This window comes from Ascidiella aspersa, chromosome 9, assembly GCF_963924565.1.
Source record: "Ascidiella aspersa chromosome 9, kaAscAspe10.2, whole genome shotgun sequence".
NCBI lineage: Eukaryota > Metazoa > Chordata > Ascidiacea > Phlebobranchia > Ascidiidae > Ascidiella > Ascidiella aspersa.
Window position 1 is genome coordinate 10,536,369 of NC_139455.1, and position 19,688 is coordinate 10,556,056.

Below are 19,688 nucleotides of genomic sequence, written 5' to 3' on the forward strand. Positions count from 1 at the left end.
ATCATGATATAAAACCTATGTTGATTTTCGTTTGGGTGAAGTGTGTGACCAAAAAAGTACTTTACTTAAAACATAATATATAATAATCCAATAACCCCAGCATAAGCAGGAAACATCAACATGGTATGGCTTATAGGCATTCTCTTGTGGACTTCACTCAGCATCTGAGTTACATAAAGAAGCGTCGAAAGGTTTCCGTGAATTTTATGTTAACAATAGAAGGCGCCTATTCTGTCAAAACAAGGTTTTGACACGTCTTAGCCGTGTTCAGGATCCGCGATGCTTTCTTATCAACTAGGCGTTTCGTGGCGGATACCGATCAACATCTATTGTCAAGCCACGTCATACGAAGCTAGCAGTTTGTAGTGATAGGCGCCATAAATATTTCATGTCATCAAGTGTTTTCATTTGCGCCGCAGCTTGGCTAAATCAACCACCGAAACGATATATAAGTAAAGGTTTTGGCCCGTAAGGGACATAATTTGGCATATGCTTTATAACCATGTAATTAGTGAAAATTAAAAATAGTGGATAAAGCGTCAAATTAGAATAGTTCCACATTTATAAAAGTATGCACAGTATTTGCAGAGGTTTTTGAGAGTATTCTTTGATTGATGATGTGATGATTTTCTCTTTGCTCGATGTTTACTGAGCCCTGAATGGAAGTCGACTTTCATTGTGTTACGAAAAATAGTATATTTATTCCCGTTTCAGTGCAAACTGATTTTTAAATTACGCCAAAGCAAATGACAAAATCACCAAAAAAGTGATTGTTACGCGTTGTTTAATCCACGCTGTGACAATGGAACAGGCAGTACAAAGTATGCAGCGCAGACAAAGCCGGCAAATGGTTCTAGAAGAAGCATTGCGATTTGGTGTAAGTAGAGTATTATTAAGTAAATAAAATCAAAACAACGCTTGTAATTACGTACATGATGTTATTGTTTGCCGTTTTTATTTGTCGACTACTCTCTTAGAGTGGTTTGTAGTGTTATTATAACAAAACATAGTTTTGAAGAAGCGCTGTGTTAACGATACAGACTTGTTTAAAAGTTGTTCTGGAATTGCTTCTATTTGTTCTTTTAGTAATTGCTTCTATTTTAATTACATTGCAATATTTTGCAGATTTTGGAAGCCGGTCGGCGACATTCAGTACACCCAAAATCGCAACAAGGACTGTTTTTTCCTCCGATTAAAAAAAATTACCAGCAACTACCTCGCAAATCTTTGACAAATCGCTCTAGAGCTAAAAGCCTTGCTGTGATGGGATTGCTACCGCCCGCAGCTCTTCTTGAAGAGGATAGTTCGTCAATTAAGCTTCCCAAAATTAATACGAGGCGGCAATCAGTCATGGTATATTAATAAATAACAATATGCACTGATTACAGATTACATTGCTTATTGCGTAATTAAGTTTATTATGTATCATTTTTTGCGGTGTTGTTTTAAATAAACATCTTTAGGTGAAACAAAACATGAAGCGATTACCAAAGATAGCTACAACCTAACTATTATATTTTCAGAATGAAGATACACATTGGCACCTTCCAAATCGACGAGTAAGCAAGTACAACAACAAAGTTATTGTTGAACATTTAAGGCGAAGACTGCTCCGGCAGCACGAACGGCGGGTCAGCATGGCTTTTGAAGGTATTTAATTATTACGAGGCGCGGATCTACAAAATTTAAGTCGCATACCAGAAACAAAATTTAGATTTGCGCGAAGCGAAAAAAAATTCTTGCATTTACGTTGTTAAAATAGGCGAAAAATACAGTTATGACTTTGTGGACCCATGGTCACCCCCCTAATATACTATGGACAGATTGCGAACATTATATATGTTTTTTCAATCGAATCACATCACATAAATAATATTCGTCCATGTCGTGTTAACATTTATGCTGAACAAACATTATCATAAAAATCCTAATTCTAACAACATAATAGAGGTCACAACATAATAGAGGTCACTAAAGTTGTGTTGCTGAATGGTGGGATTTATTCTTTATATAGGTACACTACGAAAAGTTTGAAAAAATAGAGCACCGAATTCATTTTCTCACAGACTGTGCAAAGGTTAAAACATTTTTCCCAAAAATAATTTTTGGATAAGCTGTATCACAGTGTTGAACCGATGTGAATAGCTATAGATTAGTAGTTGGACGCACGCGAAAGGGTCAAAGGTGTCACTTTCGAACCCACTTAACTGTAAAGCAATGTAAAGAAACATAGGATAACGAGATAATAATTGTCCCAAGCCTTGGTACGCGCTTGTCCATATTGGAGTTTGACGTTAAGTGAGTTGTTGGTATGAGCTGAAGAGGCCCAACAAAGCACCAGCCAAAATACATTTCGTACAAAAATCGATTAATCTCAATTGGCCCTACTCATTTCGGTTGCATAGCGTATCAAAAGTAATTCTTTGAATAAAACCGCACGGCGATTTATACTGCGTACTTCACAACGCTTGGTTTATTACAAAAATGACTTTTGTAACACAAATTGTTCACCGTGTCTCGTTAACTTAAATTCCACTTAGAGTTATCGGCTATTGTTACCATTTAAAGCAGGGGTCGGCAACTTTTTTCTAGTCGCGGGACAAAGCCAAACTCAGAAATTAAAGGTCTCTGCGGGCCGCACAAAATGTATACTAAGAAATGTTACAGCAACTGTGAATCAGGCGGGTCTCGGGTCTTTTTTGCACTTAAAAACGTGTTTAATTAATTATGTTTAAGGAGGTAGTATAAAGTGTTGATGCAAAGCGCAAAAAAAACCTTTGTTTGGTTTGAAATTGGAATTTACAAGTCGTCATCCATATTACTAATGAAAAGTGTAATAACACTACTTTTAGGAAACGCGATAGGTTAATCTGTTCAGTGTTTGATAACCTTTTTAAGTCAGGGCAGACCTGGCGAGCGAAGCGAGCGCGATTTTTTTCTTAGAAACCGGCACTTTTTAACTTTCTTGGAAGTATTTATTACATTGCCGACAATGAAAAAATAATAAAACTATATGACCAATATTTTGGAATAAGTTTTCCGTTTATCCGCGACACCCTTGACAGCCTTCCACGGCGCAACGGGAAAGAAGCGTTGATCTAGTTCAAAAGACAGCATCAAAACGTGAACAAACCGGATGTAGAATGATCATTCGCGCGAACCGCAAACATTTCTTGAACTTACGTAGTTAAAATAGTTAAAATGTATGTGAAAGTGATTCGTTTCTAATATGTCAAAGAGGCGGCGGGCTGGATGAATTACATCGACGGGCCGGATCCGGCATGCGGGCCGTAGGTTGCCGACCCCTGATTTAAAAAGTTTCCATGCGTACAGCGACTTTGGGCTAAAAATATTTATTAAAATCACAAAGTTACTTCAGGGTCGCGGAAGATTTCTTTTTACAGAGGCGGTTAAAATTTTTAAACGATATTGGCAAACCATATACCTTGTGCTCAATTTGGATCTGTGCCAATGTTGAATGTATAAGATATGTTTAAGTAGGTGGGCTGCCTGAACCTCATAGTATTATTAGGTTGAGGAGCACTGCCTGTAGATTACCGATGTCCCTGTTATCAGCATGCATAAAATGTGGATGTTTAAAGAGTTGACCTAGGGCTGCAAAAAGCATTGTACCAAATTCAACCAAGCCGTATTACAGCACTTATAAATACGTTTTTGTTGTTTCTTCTTTGTATCAGAACAATGTAAAGCCCTCGAAGAGAAGGAAGACAGCATAGATAGTAGGGAGAGTTACGACGAAGAAGCTCTTAAAAGTTTACGTTCCTTCAGGTCACGAGTTCTTTCACAAACAACCTTGGTAAGGCGATTTGCTTGTTTTCGCTTAACTTAGTTAAAAAAGTTACTGCGAAAAGTGGGCGCGGGAGGTACAAGTCAAACTTCACTTCAAAATCGAACACACATTTAGTCGTGTTATCTATGCATTTTTTACAACTTGATACCACAATGCGAAATATTATTTGTATAGTAGTAGAAGGTATCACAAATTTTAAAATTTATATTTTGCCATGAAATCGCCCTTGTTTATATGTCCCCTTCACCATAAAACAACTAAATATTAGCCAATTTACAAGAAATAATAGGTTGAGTAACTTACACAGCCTATATATGAGTTCATAAATTGGCAATTACAAATTTTTAGAATTTTAGTTCAACAACCACATCACGCCAAGAGGTGTTTCAGGATAATGCTGAATCTATACTTTCAATCTCTCGACAACTGAGCAATGTTTCAGCGGGAAAATTGAGCAATGTTTTCAACGAGAAAATTGTTCAGCAGGTATGGTTAGTGCCGAACGTTAGATTTTTGTTTAAAAAGAGGTATAGATTTCTACCGTCAGTAGAACGTGCTATATTTTTTGCTTTTTGGTAAGCTTCTTATTTGTGTACGATAAAAGTGCCAAAAATTGAAAAGTTTCTTTCAACCTTGTTGCACAGTTTATGTGCTGGTTCAATCTCGCTTATTGTAACGCTACAGTTAACCACTCAGCAAAATTATCCTACAAACAAGGGTGCCGCGAACTATCTATAATATCTTTAGGGTGTTGCCAGCGAAAAAAGTTTGGAAATCACTACTGTAACGCAAAAATGGGTCCACCAGCTTATTTAATTACTGTATTACACATAATAAAAAATAATAACATACACCAGTTTCATCCGCACATACATCCGCACATGTGCGTACCATTCCAAGGGTTGAAAAGCGCTGGTTAAGGTTATAATAAACTAGGTTTACAGTTTAAATTAAACAATGAAGACTCAAAGGGTGGACCAAAACATGTTTTTAATTTGATGGTGAATATTGAGTTTTAATGTTTTAGTCAAATTTACTAAAAGCAATTAAGGTTTTACGTGTGGGCGGCGAAGCCCCTATAAAGCAGCTTTTCTTAACCTGGAGTAAATTAACCCCAGGAGTAAATTTCCTCGTTTTAGGGGGTAAATGAGCTATCAATCAAAATATCCACATCAGATAATGGGACAGAAAAATTGTGCCAGCTGTAATTATTGTTGGCCTACTTTCCGAGTTCAGATTAACTTCTATTTCAAAGCAAGCCTTCTAGCCTATTGATTCTTTATCGTCTAGCGTCGGTAACGTTATGCTTCGCTAATTGATACTTTTTTAGTTTTTTGGCAAGTATCCTTATTCCTTAGTTACTTAATATTACGTGATTTGCTGTATAAATTTATCAGCTTTTTCGGAAGTCGCGGCATAGATTTAGGTAACGTGTCTGCGATTAGACAAGTTTATTTTTGTGCAATTTAGGCCTATAAAGTTTAGCGATAGCCGGTTTTAAGTGCTTTAATAATTAGTAGCGATAACGCTAAGGTTTAGTAAACTATTTGAAATTTCAGTGCTGCATGTGATTTTTGTCACTGGGTACGGCTCAACTGGCCCAGTTATTATCTACTACTTTATCAGGCATTGAACAACTCGTTGCTAAAAAGCAAGGGAAGCCGTCGCAAACGAACTGATGTAATTTGTTAATTAGGTTTTTTTTAATAAATAAGCACAATTTTATATATTGGGGGTAAATCTGATATTCATTTGTTAGAAAGGGTAAATCATACAAAAAAGGTTAAGAAGCACTGCTCTAAAGCGACCCGTAGCCGCAACTAAATATTCCAATTTGTTTTACAACTTGTTTTAAAGTTGGTGTTACCTTTGCTTTACATTGCGGCTTTTTTATTTTAGGCGACATACGCTGGCTCATATGCAGCATATGCAGAAATAAACAAAGTAGCCCACGAACGATGTTTATGCTGCACGACACGACTGAGTTCTAATAACTTTTACAATCTTTCAGAGTTCGCCTCCGATATTATTGCCGAAGGATGCAGAACTTTCTCCTGCTCCATACCACTCCCGACCCTCCATATGCATCAGCAACGACACAGGACGGACCGATTGGGTAGATATCGAGCTGAGTCAGCCCAGCATAAAGGAACCTCCGCTTTCACCGCAATTACCGGTCGAGAGTCGATTCCAACAGAGTATGTCAGATTCCGAGCGAAGCGTAATGGTGCTCATGAAGCACGCAGGACGGAGGTACGCTCTTTCGCAATATACATGTTACCCTTGAGAAATCCATTAACAATTTAAACCTCTAATGTTGTCTAACAACAAAAGCATTAAACGAAAAACGAGTTATCCTACACTTTTAGATTATTTTGCATAGAATAATTACTATTATCTATACGTTAATAATTAATTATATGTTTCGGCAAGTGCTTATTAATTATAAATATGTGACTGTCAAATTTTTAACACAAAAAATTATTTCTACAGGAGATTTTTATCACTTATTAATCTCATTGTGTTAAAAAGATTTATGAGATCTTCGTTGTTGTATTCACAGATCGCTATTAAATGAATCCTCGAAACGACATCATCATAGTCCACATTCGATCGTGAACGATGAAATGCCATCTGCTATTCCGACTAAGTACAACCGCTCTCTGTCATCTTCCACACATGATATCGAATCCAAACCGCCAAGCCCTTTTCTCCAAGATTCAAAACTGATAGAATTGGAAGTTCCAGATCTGCCTATAGGTATTTACTGTTGCGTTTTTAGTCGGTCGATATTTAAAACACTTTTGCCTGAATTTTTTTTCGCGTTGCATACATAGCCTATAAAACTTTCGTTTTGAAGAAAGAACTGTTTTTAATTACTAATTGGCCTGTGAATGACATTTATATCATCTGTAAGAAAGGCCCACCATATTTTCAAGGTTAAATAGGGGACAGATTCGCCAGCGGGTAGAATGCCAGTAGAGTTTAACATCAACAGAATTGATCATCTTTTCAGAAATATATTGGTGATTCCCAAGTTTTTCCGATGAGAAGTACTAATAAAAAACACGATTTTAGGCCTTGAGCCGAAGGGAACACATAATAAGACCTAAAAAGCAACAATACCTAATGCAGTAATATGCACGACAGAAAGAACAATAGACTGAATAAGACATAAACCTTTCCGAATAAGGCCTAAATAACGCCTGAAATTTAAGGAGAGGGACGATCAAGGACTATATGTCTGGCATCGGCCGTTTTGGTGTCGACCTTTGGATGCTCTATAGTTCAAATGGGCCACTGTTTTGGGACCAGAGTTTTTGGCCTCATTTGGGGTTATTCGTGGGTATTGGTTGGGGCTAGAAAATTATTTAGGGTTAAAATTATTAGGGGAGTAAGTGATGCACTTAGGGGTTTGGGGTTATGCAAGGGTTGTATAATATTAAGGCCTGAATCTGGCCATAGCTCTTATTCCTACTGGTTTTTACTACGCATAAAAGTGTAATACTGCTGACAAAACAATCAAAAAGGCGCAAAGCGAATGCCTATACATTTGTCAAAATAAAATAGGACAAATCCTTTTAAAATAAGATAGAGATAGCTGCAATGTAATGTGCAAAATCTACCTGATTTTTGTGTGGTTAAACAAAATGTAAAAAATCCATTGTGATTTCATATACACTAAGACAGAATATTTTTGGGTCGTCCCTAAGCTTTTGTTGCATTAAGCTCAGAGGGTCCGCAAGGAGAATTAGTCTTTTAAGTTTTTAAACATTAGTCTATGTTTTAAACATTATCTGTCATCTTTATTGTCTTTAGTTATGCTTTATTATTCGATCATAGCGTGTTTTATGATGTATATGGTGATATCATAAAGCATCTATTATGCTGTACAACCTGCTATCAGCGAATCGTTTGCATTAGTTAGAACAGGGTGGTCCAAACCCAGTTGCAATTTCTGCCAAATTGATCTGGTTAATTAAACCTTTTTGCGCGAAATGATAACGTCTTTGTAATTTAGTGATTGGGGAGTATGCAACATCTCTTTTACGCGAACATTCTACGCTTATAAAATGCAGTCTTCTAATTAAAATTTTTGTCAAATACGCAAATTTTTCGCGCTTCGCGCACACCAGTTTTCCCAGTCTCATAACATTCGATTTTATTTGCACACAAGTTCGACGACAGAAGCAAGTTTCTGGAGCGTATCTGTCTTTCGATATTACTTTGTGACGTTATCTTTAAACATTTCATGCCTCGACCAAACGAAAAACGTTGATCCGTTCCTGGCACGCATTTAGCCTACTTTATGTGGCCCGCAAAGAATATACAAGAAATATCAAATATTGTGGCCCGCGATGCAGTCAACCGTGGACCACCCTGAGTTCGAAGGTTGTTACATTAGAAAGAATCTTGACTGCACTCGTGTATTACAGGAAATATGGGTCAACTGACCCTTGAAATTTTATAGGGCCGCGAAATATCAAAATAATTGCAACGGGTCCGCCAGGCAAAATTTTTAGAAAAGTTTGGGAACCGCTGGTGTACACGAAGTGAACCTTTTTCTTATTTCCCTTCTCTCGTTTTTTGTGCGCGCTGTCACCGCTTGTTTGGTCTTTTTTTTTGTCGCTGAATAAACTGGTTGTCGCCTTATTGGTGACCCCGCAAGTTGCTTTGCTAACGAAAGTATGAGCATAGAATCGCAGCACGCAGTCGCTCTTAAGTTGCCGACATTCTGGACTGCTCAGCCGAAAGTATGGTTCCAGCAAACCGAGGCGCAGTTTGCCTTACGAAAGATTACAACGGACATCACGAAGTACTACCACGTGGTCTCCGCCTTGGACCAAGATACTGCTGGCCGAATAATAGACATTTTTGACAATCCGCCGGACGACAACAAATACACAAGTCTGAAGGAGCGTTAAATCCGAATGTTCACTCAAACAAAGTCGCAGAGAGCGCAGCGTCTCCTTCAGATGCCCCCTTTAGGCGACAAAATGCCATCAGCACTAATCGACGAAATGCTGATTTTGTTGGGCGAGGAAGAAGCAGGTTTCTTATTCGAAGAACTTTTTCTACAACTCATGCCAACGGATGTACGCACAGGGCTTGCTGCACAGACTTTAACCGATTACCGTGCTATGGCTCGGACAGCCGATGTTTTATTGCGCGCTGGACGCTATGATGCCCAGAATGCTTTTTCTGCCAGCGTTAAATCAAAACTGCCGCAAAACAAGTTCAAAAAGTCAAGTGATAAAAAAATCGTGGCCTGTGTTTTTATCACGAACGATTTGGAAATAAAGCCAAGAGTTGTCGACCTCCCTGTTCTTGGGAAGCGGGAAACGAGGAAGCCGATCGGCGCTTGCTGCTGCGACGGTCGGTACAACAGGTAGCCTTTTCCACGTGTTTGACCGTACTTCAGGTTACAGTTTTCTTGTCCATACTGGCGCCGAGGTCAGCGTTTTTCCTTCCACTGGACGCGAACGCCGATTGAACCCTCCCGGCAAAACCCTGATTGCTGCAAACGGAAGCGAAATACGTACATGTGGAACGCGCCAGATTGCCTTGGATTTCAATGGGTGTTCATTCTTGCCATGTCTCGAAACCTCTGTTGGGCGCTGATTTCCTGAGGGCACACTGCGCGTTTTTGGTTGACATCAAACGCCGACGCCTAATCAACGTCCAGACATTCTCTAGTAATTCTATCGGCAAGATTGAGCAATCAGCACCTCAGTTGATAGCCCTCGCGAGCGGTGTGTCAAAGTATAAGCGTCTACTCAGCGAATTTCCGAGGATTACCACTCCCCATTTTTCAAAATCATTTCCTACACACGGAAATCATTTCCTACACACGGTGTAGAGCACTACATTCCCACAAGCGGCCCACAGGTGCACTCCAAGGTTCGGAGACTGCCCCCTGAGAAACTGATGATTGCTAAGAAGGAGTTCAACCAAATATTGAAACTTGGTATTATCATCCAGGACTTTTCTGCTCGTTTAGCGGGAAGCAACGTTTTCTCCAAGATCGACCTTGTGCGTGGGTATCATCAAGTACCTGTGGCACCGGTCGACATTCCAAAGACGGCCGTCGTAACGCCTTTTGGACTGTTCGAGTTGATCCGGATGCCCTTTGGTCTTAAAAATGGACACTGTCAACCTTTGGATTTCGTGTTCGTCAACTTGGACGATATCCTGGTGGCCAGCAACTCGGTTGAAGAGCACCTAATGCATTTAAGGAAACTTTTCAAGCAGCTTACCAGCCATGGTTTGGTCATCAACGTGGGCAAATGTCAATTCGGCGTTTCCGAAATTGATTTTCTGGGGCAACGAAAGATGGTGCACGGCCGCTCCCCGACAAAGTTGAGGCTGTACAGAAGTTTCCACGACCAACGACCATCAAGGGCCTCCAGCAGTTCGCAGGTATGATAAACTTTTATCATCGGTTTATTCCCAACTCTGCCAAAATTATGTCCCCGATATATTCCGCATTTTCGGGAAAACCTAAAAACCTTGTTTGGAACAAATCTCTAGATTTAGCTTTTCGACATGCAAAACTGGCTCTAGCCAAGGTAAACTCTTCTGCACCACCCGTTACTTCAGGCCCCGACTTCCCTCACCACGGATGCATCGGAATATGCCGCTGGCGCCGTTTTACAGCAATTTATAGACGGCGGGTGGCGCCCACTGGCTTTTTTCAGTAAAAGGTTTTGGCTACCGGAAACCAAATATAGCGCATTTGACCGAGAATTACTTGCATTCTATCTTTCTATGCGGCGTTTCAGGTATTTCTTGAAAGGTCGTCCTTTTGTTGCTTATACCGACCACAAGCCATTGACCTTTGCGTTTACTAAGTTTCATCACCATGGTCTGCCCGTCAACAACGACACCTAAGCGCCGTTTCGGAATTCACCACTGATGTCACGTAGCCGGTAAGAAAAATTGTGTGGCTTATACCTTATCTAGTGGAGCTTATCGTACAGCAGTAACCAACCTTCAGCTTGAAGACATTGAGGTGAGACGGTCAGGTACAAAACTTCTCTGCGATACGTCTCAAGACTCGCCACGCCCGATAGTACCAACATCGTGGCAGCGTAAAGTGTTTGATATGATACATGGTCTTTCCCACCCATCCATACGAACAACGAGGAAGCTAATGTCTTCGAAGTTCGTATGGCACGGGCTTTTGAAGCAAGTTGGTTCATGGGCTAAAGAATGAGTTCATTGTCAACGTTCGAAGATCCATAGACAATAGACATGTTCGCGCACCCTTGTCAAATTATCCGACGTGTAGCGGTCGTTTCACCCACGTCAACATTGACATCGTCGGACCACTTCCGCCCTCACAAGGTAACATGTATCTTCTTACAATGGTTGACCGTTTTACACTTTGGCCAGAGGCAATACCAATGCCTGAAGCAACGACAATCACGTGTGCGCGCGCTTTTGTTTCTAATTGGATTTCGCGTTTTGGAGTTCCGCAGGATATTTCGTCCGACAGAGGCGCTCAATTCACCTCAGCCATGTTCAACGATTTGCTGGGCATCAAGGTGCATCGGACAACAAGTTTCCATCCACAAGCGAATGGCCTCGTGGAGCGTTTTCACCGGCATCTCAAAACGTCGCTGATGGCTCGTTTACAAGGAACTAACTGGATGGACGAGTTACCGTGGGCAATGCTAGGAATTCGCACTAGTCCTAAGGAAGATTTACTAACATCTTCAGCGGAACTAGTTTATGGTTCCACCTTGTCTGTTCCAGGTGATTTTTTCTCATCCAGGCCTGACAGCCCACAGCGGCGTTTACCAGCTTTGCGAGATTCCTTTCGACACCTGGCGCCAATCCCGATGTCGCGTCACGGTAGAGCAAAGATGGATGTTCCTACATCACTTCGCAGGAGTAATTACGTTTTCGCACGAGTCTACAAGCATCGCCCGCCCCTTACGCCGCCGTACAACGGGCCATTTCGAGTAATTCGGCGCAGTGACAAGACGTTCACGGTCGATATAGGAGGGCGAAACCAAACGATTTCCATTGATCGCTTAAAGCCAGCATACATCGACGAGGTACAACCGATCGAGGTACCTCAAGCACCCCGCCGAAGAAGACTCCTACGCGCAACATCTCGACACCAGCTTTGCCCAACGAATTGGAGCAAACATTCGTACAAACGCGCGCTGGTCGTGTGATTCACCCCCCTGATCGTTTTTGATAGGTTCACTTCTGGGAGGGGGTAATGTAGCGGCCCTGTAATTTCCCACATACGTGTACACGAAGTGAACCTTTTCCTTATTTCTCTTCTCTCGTTTTTTATGCGCGCTGTCACCGCTCGTTTCGCTTTTTCGTTTTGGTCGCTGAATAAACTGGTTGTCGCCTCAATACTATTTTTTTCCTTTTTGTATTTGGTCTATAATTATGATTCGTCCACTTAGTTTTACCATGTTCGATGGCGTGGCGTAACACGACATTAATCAACAATAAAGTTATTTCACCAAACATTGCACTACATGGCTTGTACTATAGTAGAAGCAGGATCGAGGCATGCGACCATGCCCCCAAACTATGTTTTTACATGTTTTAACTTTTGCGTTTCGCGCGAATCTTTTAAAGTTATTTAGATGTTTAACTGATTTGGGAGAACATTTTCTGTCCAAAGGCTGCGTGAATAGGCTTGCGCCAAGACTCTCTATAATTAACACGTCTTACACTTCACAGTTCAATAAGATATACGCAATATATGTTTTTGTGCTTTTTTATACGATATATACATATTTCTTTAAGTAAATGTGTCAATGATTTTCCAACACATCTCGATGTATGATCAACACGTTACGTCTCGTCTAAATAAAAAATCTAGCAATTTATACCTCAAACACACAAAAATTTTCGCGCTTCGCACGAGTCGAACGCCTTGCCTCCTTTTTGGATGTATTTTGACTCCATTTAATTTGCACACGAGTTCGACAAACAACAAAAGACGTATTTTTGACGTCATCCATGGCATTTTTTAAATCAGCAAACAAAAATTCTGTAACCACTACTCAGGTTTGGGTCACGAGATTTAACCTATTTGACATTTACCTAAATTTTGGAAGGCCTTGGTTGAGAACCACTGTTAAAGCCGATGATTCCAAAAAGTGGCAATTAACATTGAAACCAAAAGTAGCTAATCTCTGTGCCAGGTACAAAAATCTCAGTGGGAGTACTCTAAGAATAATCGTTCTTTGGCGAACCTCACAGTGAGAAGCCCATTTGAGCTTTACTACCAGTGTAAAACCGACAATTTATCGATTCGCGTGTACTATCAGCTGCCTGGCGTGTTAGGCCAATAACAGAAAATGTTGATGCATAAAATGTTTATTTCGGCCTATAAGTTTACACGTTCAGTAAAAAAGTGGTACATGATTTTTGCATGTCGCGATAGAATACGTATTCTTTGTGACAAAATGTTCTATTTTATATTTTAATTTTTTACCTTATTTTTATTCGTGCCAAATTGTTGTCGGGTAGGTTTAATGCAGAAACGCAAAAGCCTTCCAACGGATCCCGCCCAATTTACACTACGTGGGTATTAAGGATGTTTAAAGTAGAATCCGAAGACATTCTAGTATAACAGGTTTTGAATCATAATAACGAATCCAGAATACAGAATCCAAAACTCTATAATTTTTAATTATCATTTTGTTTTAGTTCGACGTGAAATTAAACGTGATCTGTTCTTATATAATATACTGCAAAAAATCCTACTACTACCAGTAATGCATTTCTATTGCTTGACAAATACGCTGTGGTGTAACCTCGCCGAATACTAGCCTATAGTTGACTTTTGGTAACCCCGTAGAGTTTTGTCCGAGGCTAGCACGGTTTTCAGTCCGTTTTTATAAAACATTATTGTATTTAGTTCAACTTTACTATACAAACGTTAATTAGACAATTTAAAATTTTCTGCAAAAAATGCAAAGTTGCCACTGCCAGGAATGCGTTATATAGTAACTACTTACAGACAGACATCACAAACGTTCTTATATTATCAAACGTTCTTATATTATATAGATATATATGGTAGTCCTCTGTTTAGATGACAGCTTAAGTCTTATAAAATACAGTAAAAAAAACTGAAATTTTCAAATACCCTTTTCAAGAGTTTTATTTAAAATGTGCCCATGTTTGTCTTTTTTTAGGGGAGGTCAGTCTTTTTGAGGATTGGGTGATACAAAGCAACTCTGGCATGTCTTCACGTCGGGAGAGTTTCATGTCTGACATTACTAATTTCCCGGAGAGTTTAACAGTCGGTTCTTTGTCGCGTCAGAATACGGGATTGTCGCAAAACACAAACGAAGAAATAAGCAAACCAGAAATCACGTAAGATATAAGTATGAATAAACGCCAGTAAGAGCTATAATTGCACGTAAACGTATCACATAATTTAATAAAAGCCTGATACGTTACAGACGTTGTAGATTAAATGGTATATCCCAGGGGTGGACAAATGCTCAGTAGAAGAGCCATTTGCAGAAAATACAAGTACCAAAAACCCTAAAAAAAACAGAGGTTTATTTGATTGACTAATATACGCATACGCATAGTTTTCTTGTCACTCTAGATTAAAACCTCTGTTTTTATTTTCACATTTTCGTTTTTGCTAGCATTAGATGTCATCGTTTTCATTTTGAAGTGAATTTAAGCATACTTAACTGAGCTTACTGTCTTAGCAATGAAATTGCGTTGACCAGCTGTTAACTAACTCTTCGGAATTCGGATTCGGATGTTATGTCTAGTGTACGTCATAAACGAAAGGCTGGCCTTTATAAAGAAAAGAAAAATAGAGAAACGTTCATAAACGGTAATTTTGGATGGTAGCCAGTACATTATTTTTGGAATTTTACGATTCGACTAGAACAGTGTTTCTTAAAGTGGTGAATGGTTCACCCCAGGGTGAATACAATTTTTGCAGGGGTGAATAAGGGTGAACGAAAGTTCAGGAGCATCCTATAGTCACTAGTAAACAACTTTCTGAAATAAATCTAAAACCTGTTGTTTTTTGGTGTTTTTTTGGTTATTGTAATAGTTAAGTTGGTTTGCACTGAGTGTATGAGTTAGGCCTACCATATGTCGTCTCTTTTAGAAGGATTTGTTCCCTTTTCTCAAGAAAACTGAATGGTCCTCCGAGGACGCTCAAAAATGCCCAAATGTCCTGTCATTTCGAGTTAGTTGCTTATACTTTTAACAAGACTTTTAGGCGAGAGGCTGTATTTATTTCCAAAACATACTTAAGCCATGAAAGATGCTGAATTGCTAGTTTAAAAAGGGTTTATAGGGGGGCTCCAAGCAATTCGTAGGGGGGGTGCGAGCTCTAAGTTAATATTTGAATTTTTTGCTATGATTCTAATGGTATCGTTTTCGTTTTGGTTGTACACCACTCCTACAGCGCTGTACAAACTCTGTTTATGCCAACTTTAACATTAAAACTGCAAAAAGAAAATTGCGAATTTTCTGTTATCTAATTTTGTTTACTTTGTTGAGCACAAAGTCTCTTGGAGTGCCATTCCATGTTTTTATATCATCGAAGGTTTAACGGCCCTATTTAATTATAATTTTTCTAACTTATAGATAAAAGTCATCCACCGTTCGAACTACTTTTTATCCATATTTTATATAATTGGATAACAGGCTAGCAACAGGGGGACGAAATGTTTTGCGAAAAGCCTCCTGTTTTTCAGTTTAGCGCCAATTCAACCAATTAAATCCAATTTTTTTCGCGCTTCGCGCGACCGACAACAAACTACACTATTTTTTTTAATTGTCTCAGTGATATTTAATTAAAAATTCTTTTTTTCGTAGGGGTGCAAGTCATAGGAAAATTACAAAGGGTGCCGCTGCTGAAAAACGTTGTGGATATGGCACGTATTTCTCAAACGTAACAATTCTATTTTCGTTTTACTTGCAGGCAAATAAATGTCTTCTTTTTGGGTACTAAAAATATGGTAGCCCTAGTATAAGTACAACAATTTGGTGACTTTGTTTTGTGCTTTTTTAGCTTTATATTGCTGGACTCGAGAAATTGTAGATTTACAATGGTAAAACTTAGTTTGAGTTGATTTTAACAAAACTCGAAACAACCTAAGTCATTTTGTGCTGTTATATATAGACGAAATAGTTTTATCATATGATGAGACAAGAGTGAATGAAATCTAGAGATATATGCTAGGGGTGAACGAAATTAAAAAAGTTTAAGAAGCACTGGACTAGTAGAGCCACAAAAAACATGCCGAAGAGCCGCATGCGGCCCCTGGACCCTGGTATATCCTATCTGTTCCTTTTTTTTTCAACCACTCTTCTTTGTTAAAGTGCAATGCATTGGTAACTCAGGCAGTAGTATATGACTGCTAGCCATTAAGTACACTGAACATCAAAAATGTAAATCATTATGTTTTACCATTTAAATACAGATATAGGCCTTAGTGTACAAACTTTTTATGTTCGTTTTTCGCCTAAACCAACTCGAAAATATGTAAATATGTTCGTGTATTCCTTCTGTATCAACGTTTTAAAACGCTCATAACTCATTTACAGGACTAATGAATTCATTGAAAGAAACAAATTCGATTTAACGCCAGAGGAACGGAATACATTGCTGACAAGTTTGTATACCGGGGACGTTTCACTGAAACTCCCAAACATTCGCCGAAAGGTGAGAACAACTTGTTACATGAAGCTCAAATAACTGTTAGAAGTTATCTGCCATTTGGAAATATAGGTAGTATACTTTTACAGGTATTGATATATTTAAGTTCGGAAGGTCTTGACACTGTGGTTGAACGAAACGCTTTAAGTGATACGCTGACGTCGCGGTTACGCCATTTCTGTCGCGAAAGAAGTCTTGCTTTTGATTTAATCGATCTTAATTTCGTTCCAAACGAAGTGGAGTGCTGTCCACTTTTGGCACACCCAAGTCGCATTTTTGTTGACCCTGATCATTCTCTTTCAACGCTGAGAAACAATATGATATCTGATGTATTACATGAAGGAGTCGGTACAAACTTCGTGGTAAGCATTTCACGTTTTTATCATTAAGCGTCTCAGGGACGATGAATGCCTCACGTACCTATTATATTACAGTGCTTTCTATGCGATGGTTGTGGAAGTTCTGAATCCATCCCGGGATTAATTCCAAAAGAAGTGTTTGACTTTATAATGGCGAACCTCGACGACGATATTAGCGACTTAGATATGCAAATACTTCATATAAAGTCCTTTCTTCCTTCTGACCAAGAAACCGAGGATAACAAATCGCGTAAGTCGTATTCATCTGATTGAATACATTAATGTGTACTGCCCTGTGCTCCAGTTGAAAACCAAGTTTGATTAAAACCGTACTTAGTTAAATGTAGAAGGATATTAAATACATTTTTCTTTAAAGGATCCTCCATTGATAGTTCTGGAGCCGATAACGCCAGTTTACCTGAAAAAGATGCAAAAAGTAAATCAAAACAACATGCAAACCAAACGTCAAGTAAAAAAGTTTTTATTTCCGCTAAAAAGTTAAATTCTAATTGTAAATATTGTGGATCAAGTCCTGCTTGATAAGTGATATTTAATACATGTAAATTAAAGGACATGGCAAGTGCATTATTTTTAGCGCAAAGTATAACTGAATCCAATTCTGGAAAACAAAGAAAAAATATGGAAGGTGAGCTGACTGCCACACGAGAAAAGCGTCGTCGATTGCAGGAAAAAGTTGACTTGCTCCAAAGTTGGTATCTTCTCGACGTTAACGAGGCACCTCACGTATACAAACTAAAGTCTATACGGTGAGGATTGCAGCTTACAAAAAAGCGAAAATTTTGCAATTTAAATAATATTAGTTTGTAAGGTTAAGTTGGTATCTTGATAAAAAGCACGCCTAAATAAAACGCGTTCGGATACAGTTGCGTCAGACGTTAAGAATCATTAGTATATTAAGAAGAGCAAGTAGCCATGTCCTATTGGTTAAAGCTAAGTTTAAATTAACATTGAAGTAAATTTGAAAAAATCTTTATTTTGTGCTAAAATAATAGATCACACTACAAGAGCTATTCTTCCTTACATCCGTCCGGTAAGCAAAACGAACACGAGAAGCGTAGACGGGAAGAACAGTTGTGGAAGCATCATAAACAAAGGTTGCAGAACATATTGCAAGAATACTCCGACACAACTCGTGTTGTGAGCAATAAGCAAGCTAAACAACACGAAGCAGTTGTGACATGGAGGAGAGAAAACATGTTGCCCAGTAAGGAATTTAAAGCCGAGAAAGCATTCTTTAAATAAATGTTTCCTAAAAATTTTCCTAACAATTCCTAAAATGTGTTCAAAGTAACAGCCCAAAAAAGTAGCAAATCTGTTATTTTGATTTACTGGAATTTATTTCTAATAAAAAATGTTACAGCGATAGTCAAAGAATCTCGACTATCTCTCTCCCTCGCAACTTTGAGAGAAGGCGACGCTTGCTTTTGGTTTCATCGAAGGATAACTGATTTGGACTCAGTTCCCCTTGACGATGACAGTTGCCACTTTATCCCTGTTCATCCCATCACAAAAGAAAAATGTGAGAATTTCGGGGCAGATGATTTTAAAACAGAGGTGGTTGAACAGGTGCACATACAAACTTTGTGAATTAATATCGTTGCCTTGTTTTATTTCTGCTATAGTCAGGGTTACCATCTGCTCAGAACAAAAAATAAGCACGCTGCCCCCCCAAAATAAGCACGCTACTAAAGACCAGAGGGGCAGATCCAGGATTCCGGGGGTGAATTCCAAGCTTTTAGGAATAACGTTATAAAATAAGATAAAAACTTGAAAACATTTATTTTTGTATGCGCAAAACGTAGCTTAATCCACCGAAGCGTGAAAAAATGCGTTTACTTTGTTGAAATTGGCAAGCTAACCACCCCTATTTAATGCAAGCTTTGTCTTTTTTTTTACTTTTTTGCGCCAGAACGCACCTGTACACCCTTTAAACCAGGGGTCGACAACCTTTTTCTAGTCGCGGGCCAAACCAAACTCAGCAAGTTTTCGACGGGCCTTAATATATTTCCATTTCGATATAGCTACCAAGCGCCCCTACTTTTGATCTGAGAAGCCCTCTCAAAAACGCAAATATACCTAAGGGGCGAGGAAATACGACTCGCGTGAAGCGCGAATTTTTTTTGCATTTTTCTATTTAACATAGTTTGAAGACATGAGGCATGGCCGTGTTCACTGTCCAGCTTGTGAAACAGGTCGCGGACCGGATCCGGTCCGCGGGCCATAAGTTGCCGACCCCTGATTTAAACCGTGGTGCATGGCAGCATGAAAGCCTGAAGCTGACCCTGCCTGGTAGTTCACTTGGCGGAGTTTGGCTTGTAATAAAATTATTTATTGAATGATTTACTGTACTGCTTCCAGCAATTTTTTTTGTAGTTTCATATCGTGTTTTCATAGCCTCTGGGCTGGTTTCACAATCACAATAACAGCAATAATCGCAGCTCTTTTCCTTTCGACTTCGTTTGACATTAAAAATTCATTTTCATGTTTATCACAAAAAACCTGCTTATTCAGACTCATTCTCTCAGTAACATTTTGTCTGTACTGTCACAAAAATGTCAGTCCTCGCGTCAAGCCGAAAGTTTACTTAATTGCTAAAGCAAGCTACCACAATTCTATAGGCTAAAATGTACTTTTTTTTAGAACAGTGGTTCTTAACATTTTTTTAGCCGCGCCCCCCTTTGGTAATTTTCCTATGCCTCGCGCCCCCCTACAAAAAGCAGTTCGGCATTTTCAATGAAATAACACTGAGACACCATGAAAATAATGAATTGAATTGTTGGAAAACAATTGGGTTTTATTTGGTTGAATTGGCTAA

The 19,688-nt window shown here is 39.1% G+C and overlaps 1 protein-coding gene across 1 annotated transcript in view; it reads left to right on the forward strand.

Annotated features, from left to right (window-relative positions):
* Positions 1–802: 802 nt before the first annotated feature.
* Positions 803–19,688, forward strand: part of LOC146132951 (uncharacterized) — a 33,708-nt gene continuing 14,822 nt past the window's right edge. The window contains exons 1-15 of the mRNA XM_083397608.1: positions 803–877; positions 1,126–1,353; positions 1,524–1,650; positions 3,699–3,817; positions 4,160–4,297; positions 5,823–6,064; positions 6,375–6,571; positions 13,990–14,170; positions 16,382–16,499; positions 16,583–16,855; positions 16,928–17,102; positions 17,229–17,321; positions 17,448–17,619; positions 17,866–18,077; positions 18,234–18,439. Coding sequence (XP_083253734.1) covers positions 803–877; positions 1,126–1,353; positions 1,524–1,650; positions 3,699–3,817; positions 4,160–4,297; positions 5,823–6,064; positions 6,375–6,571; positions 13,990–14,170; positions 16,382–16,499; positions 16,583–16,855; positions 16,928–17,102; positions 17,229–17,321; positions 17,448–17,619; positions 17,866–18,077; positions 18,234–18,439 — 2,556 coding nt within the window. The remainder of the gene's footprint in view (positions 878–1,125; positions 1,354–1,523; positions 1,651–3,698; positions 3,818–4,159; positions 4,298–5,822; positions 6,065–6,374; positions 6,572–13,989; positions 14,171–16,381; positions 16,500–16,582; positions 16,856–16,927; positions 17,103–17,228; positions 17,322–17,447; positions 17,620–17,865; positions 18,078–18,233; positions 18,440–19,688) is intronic.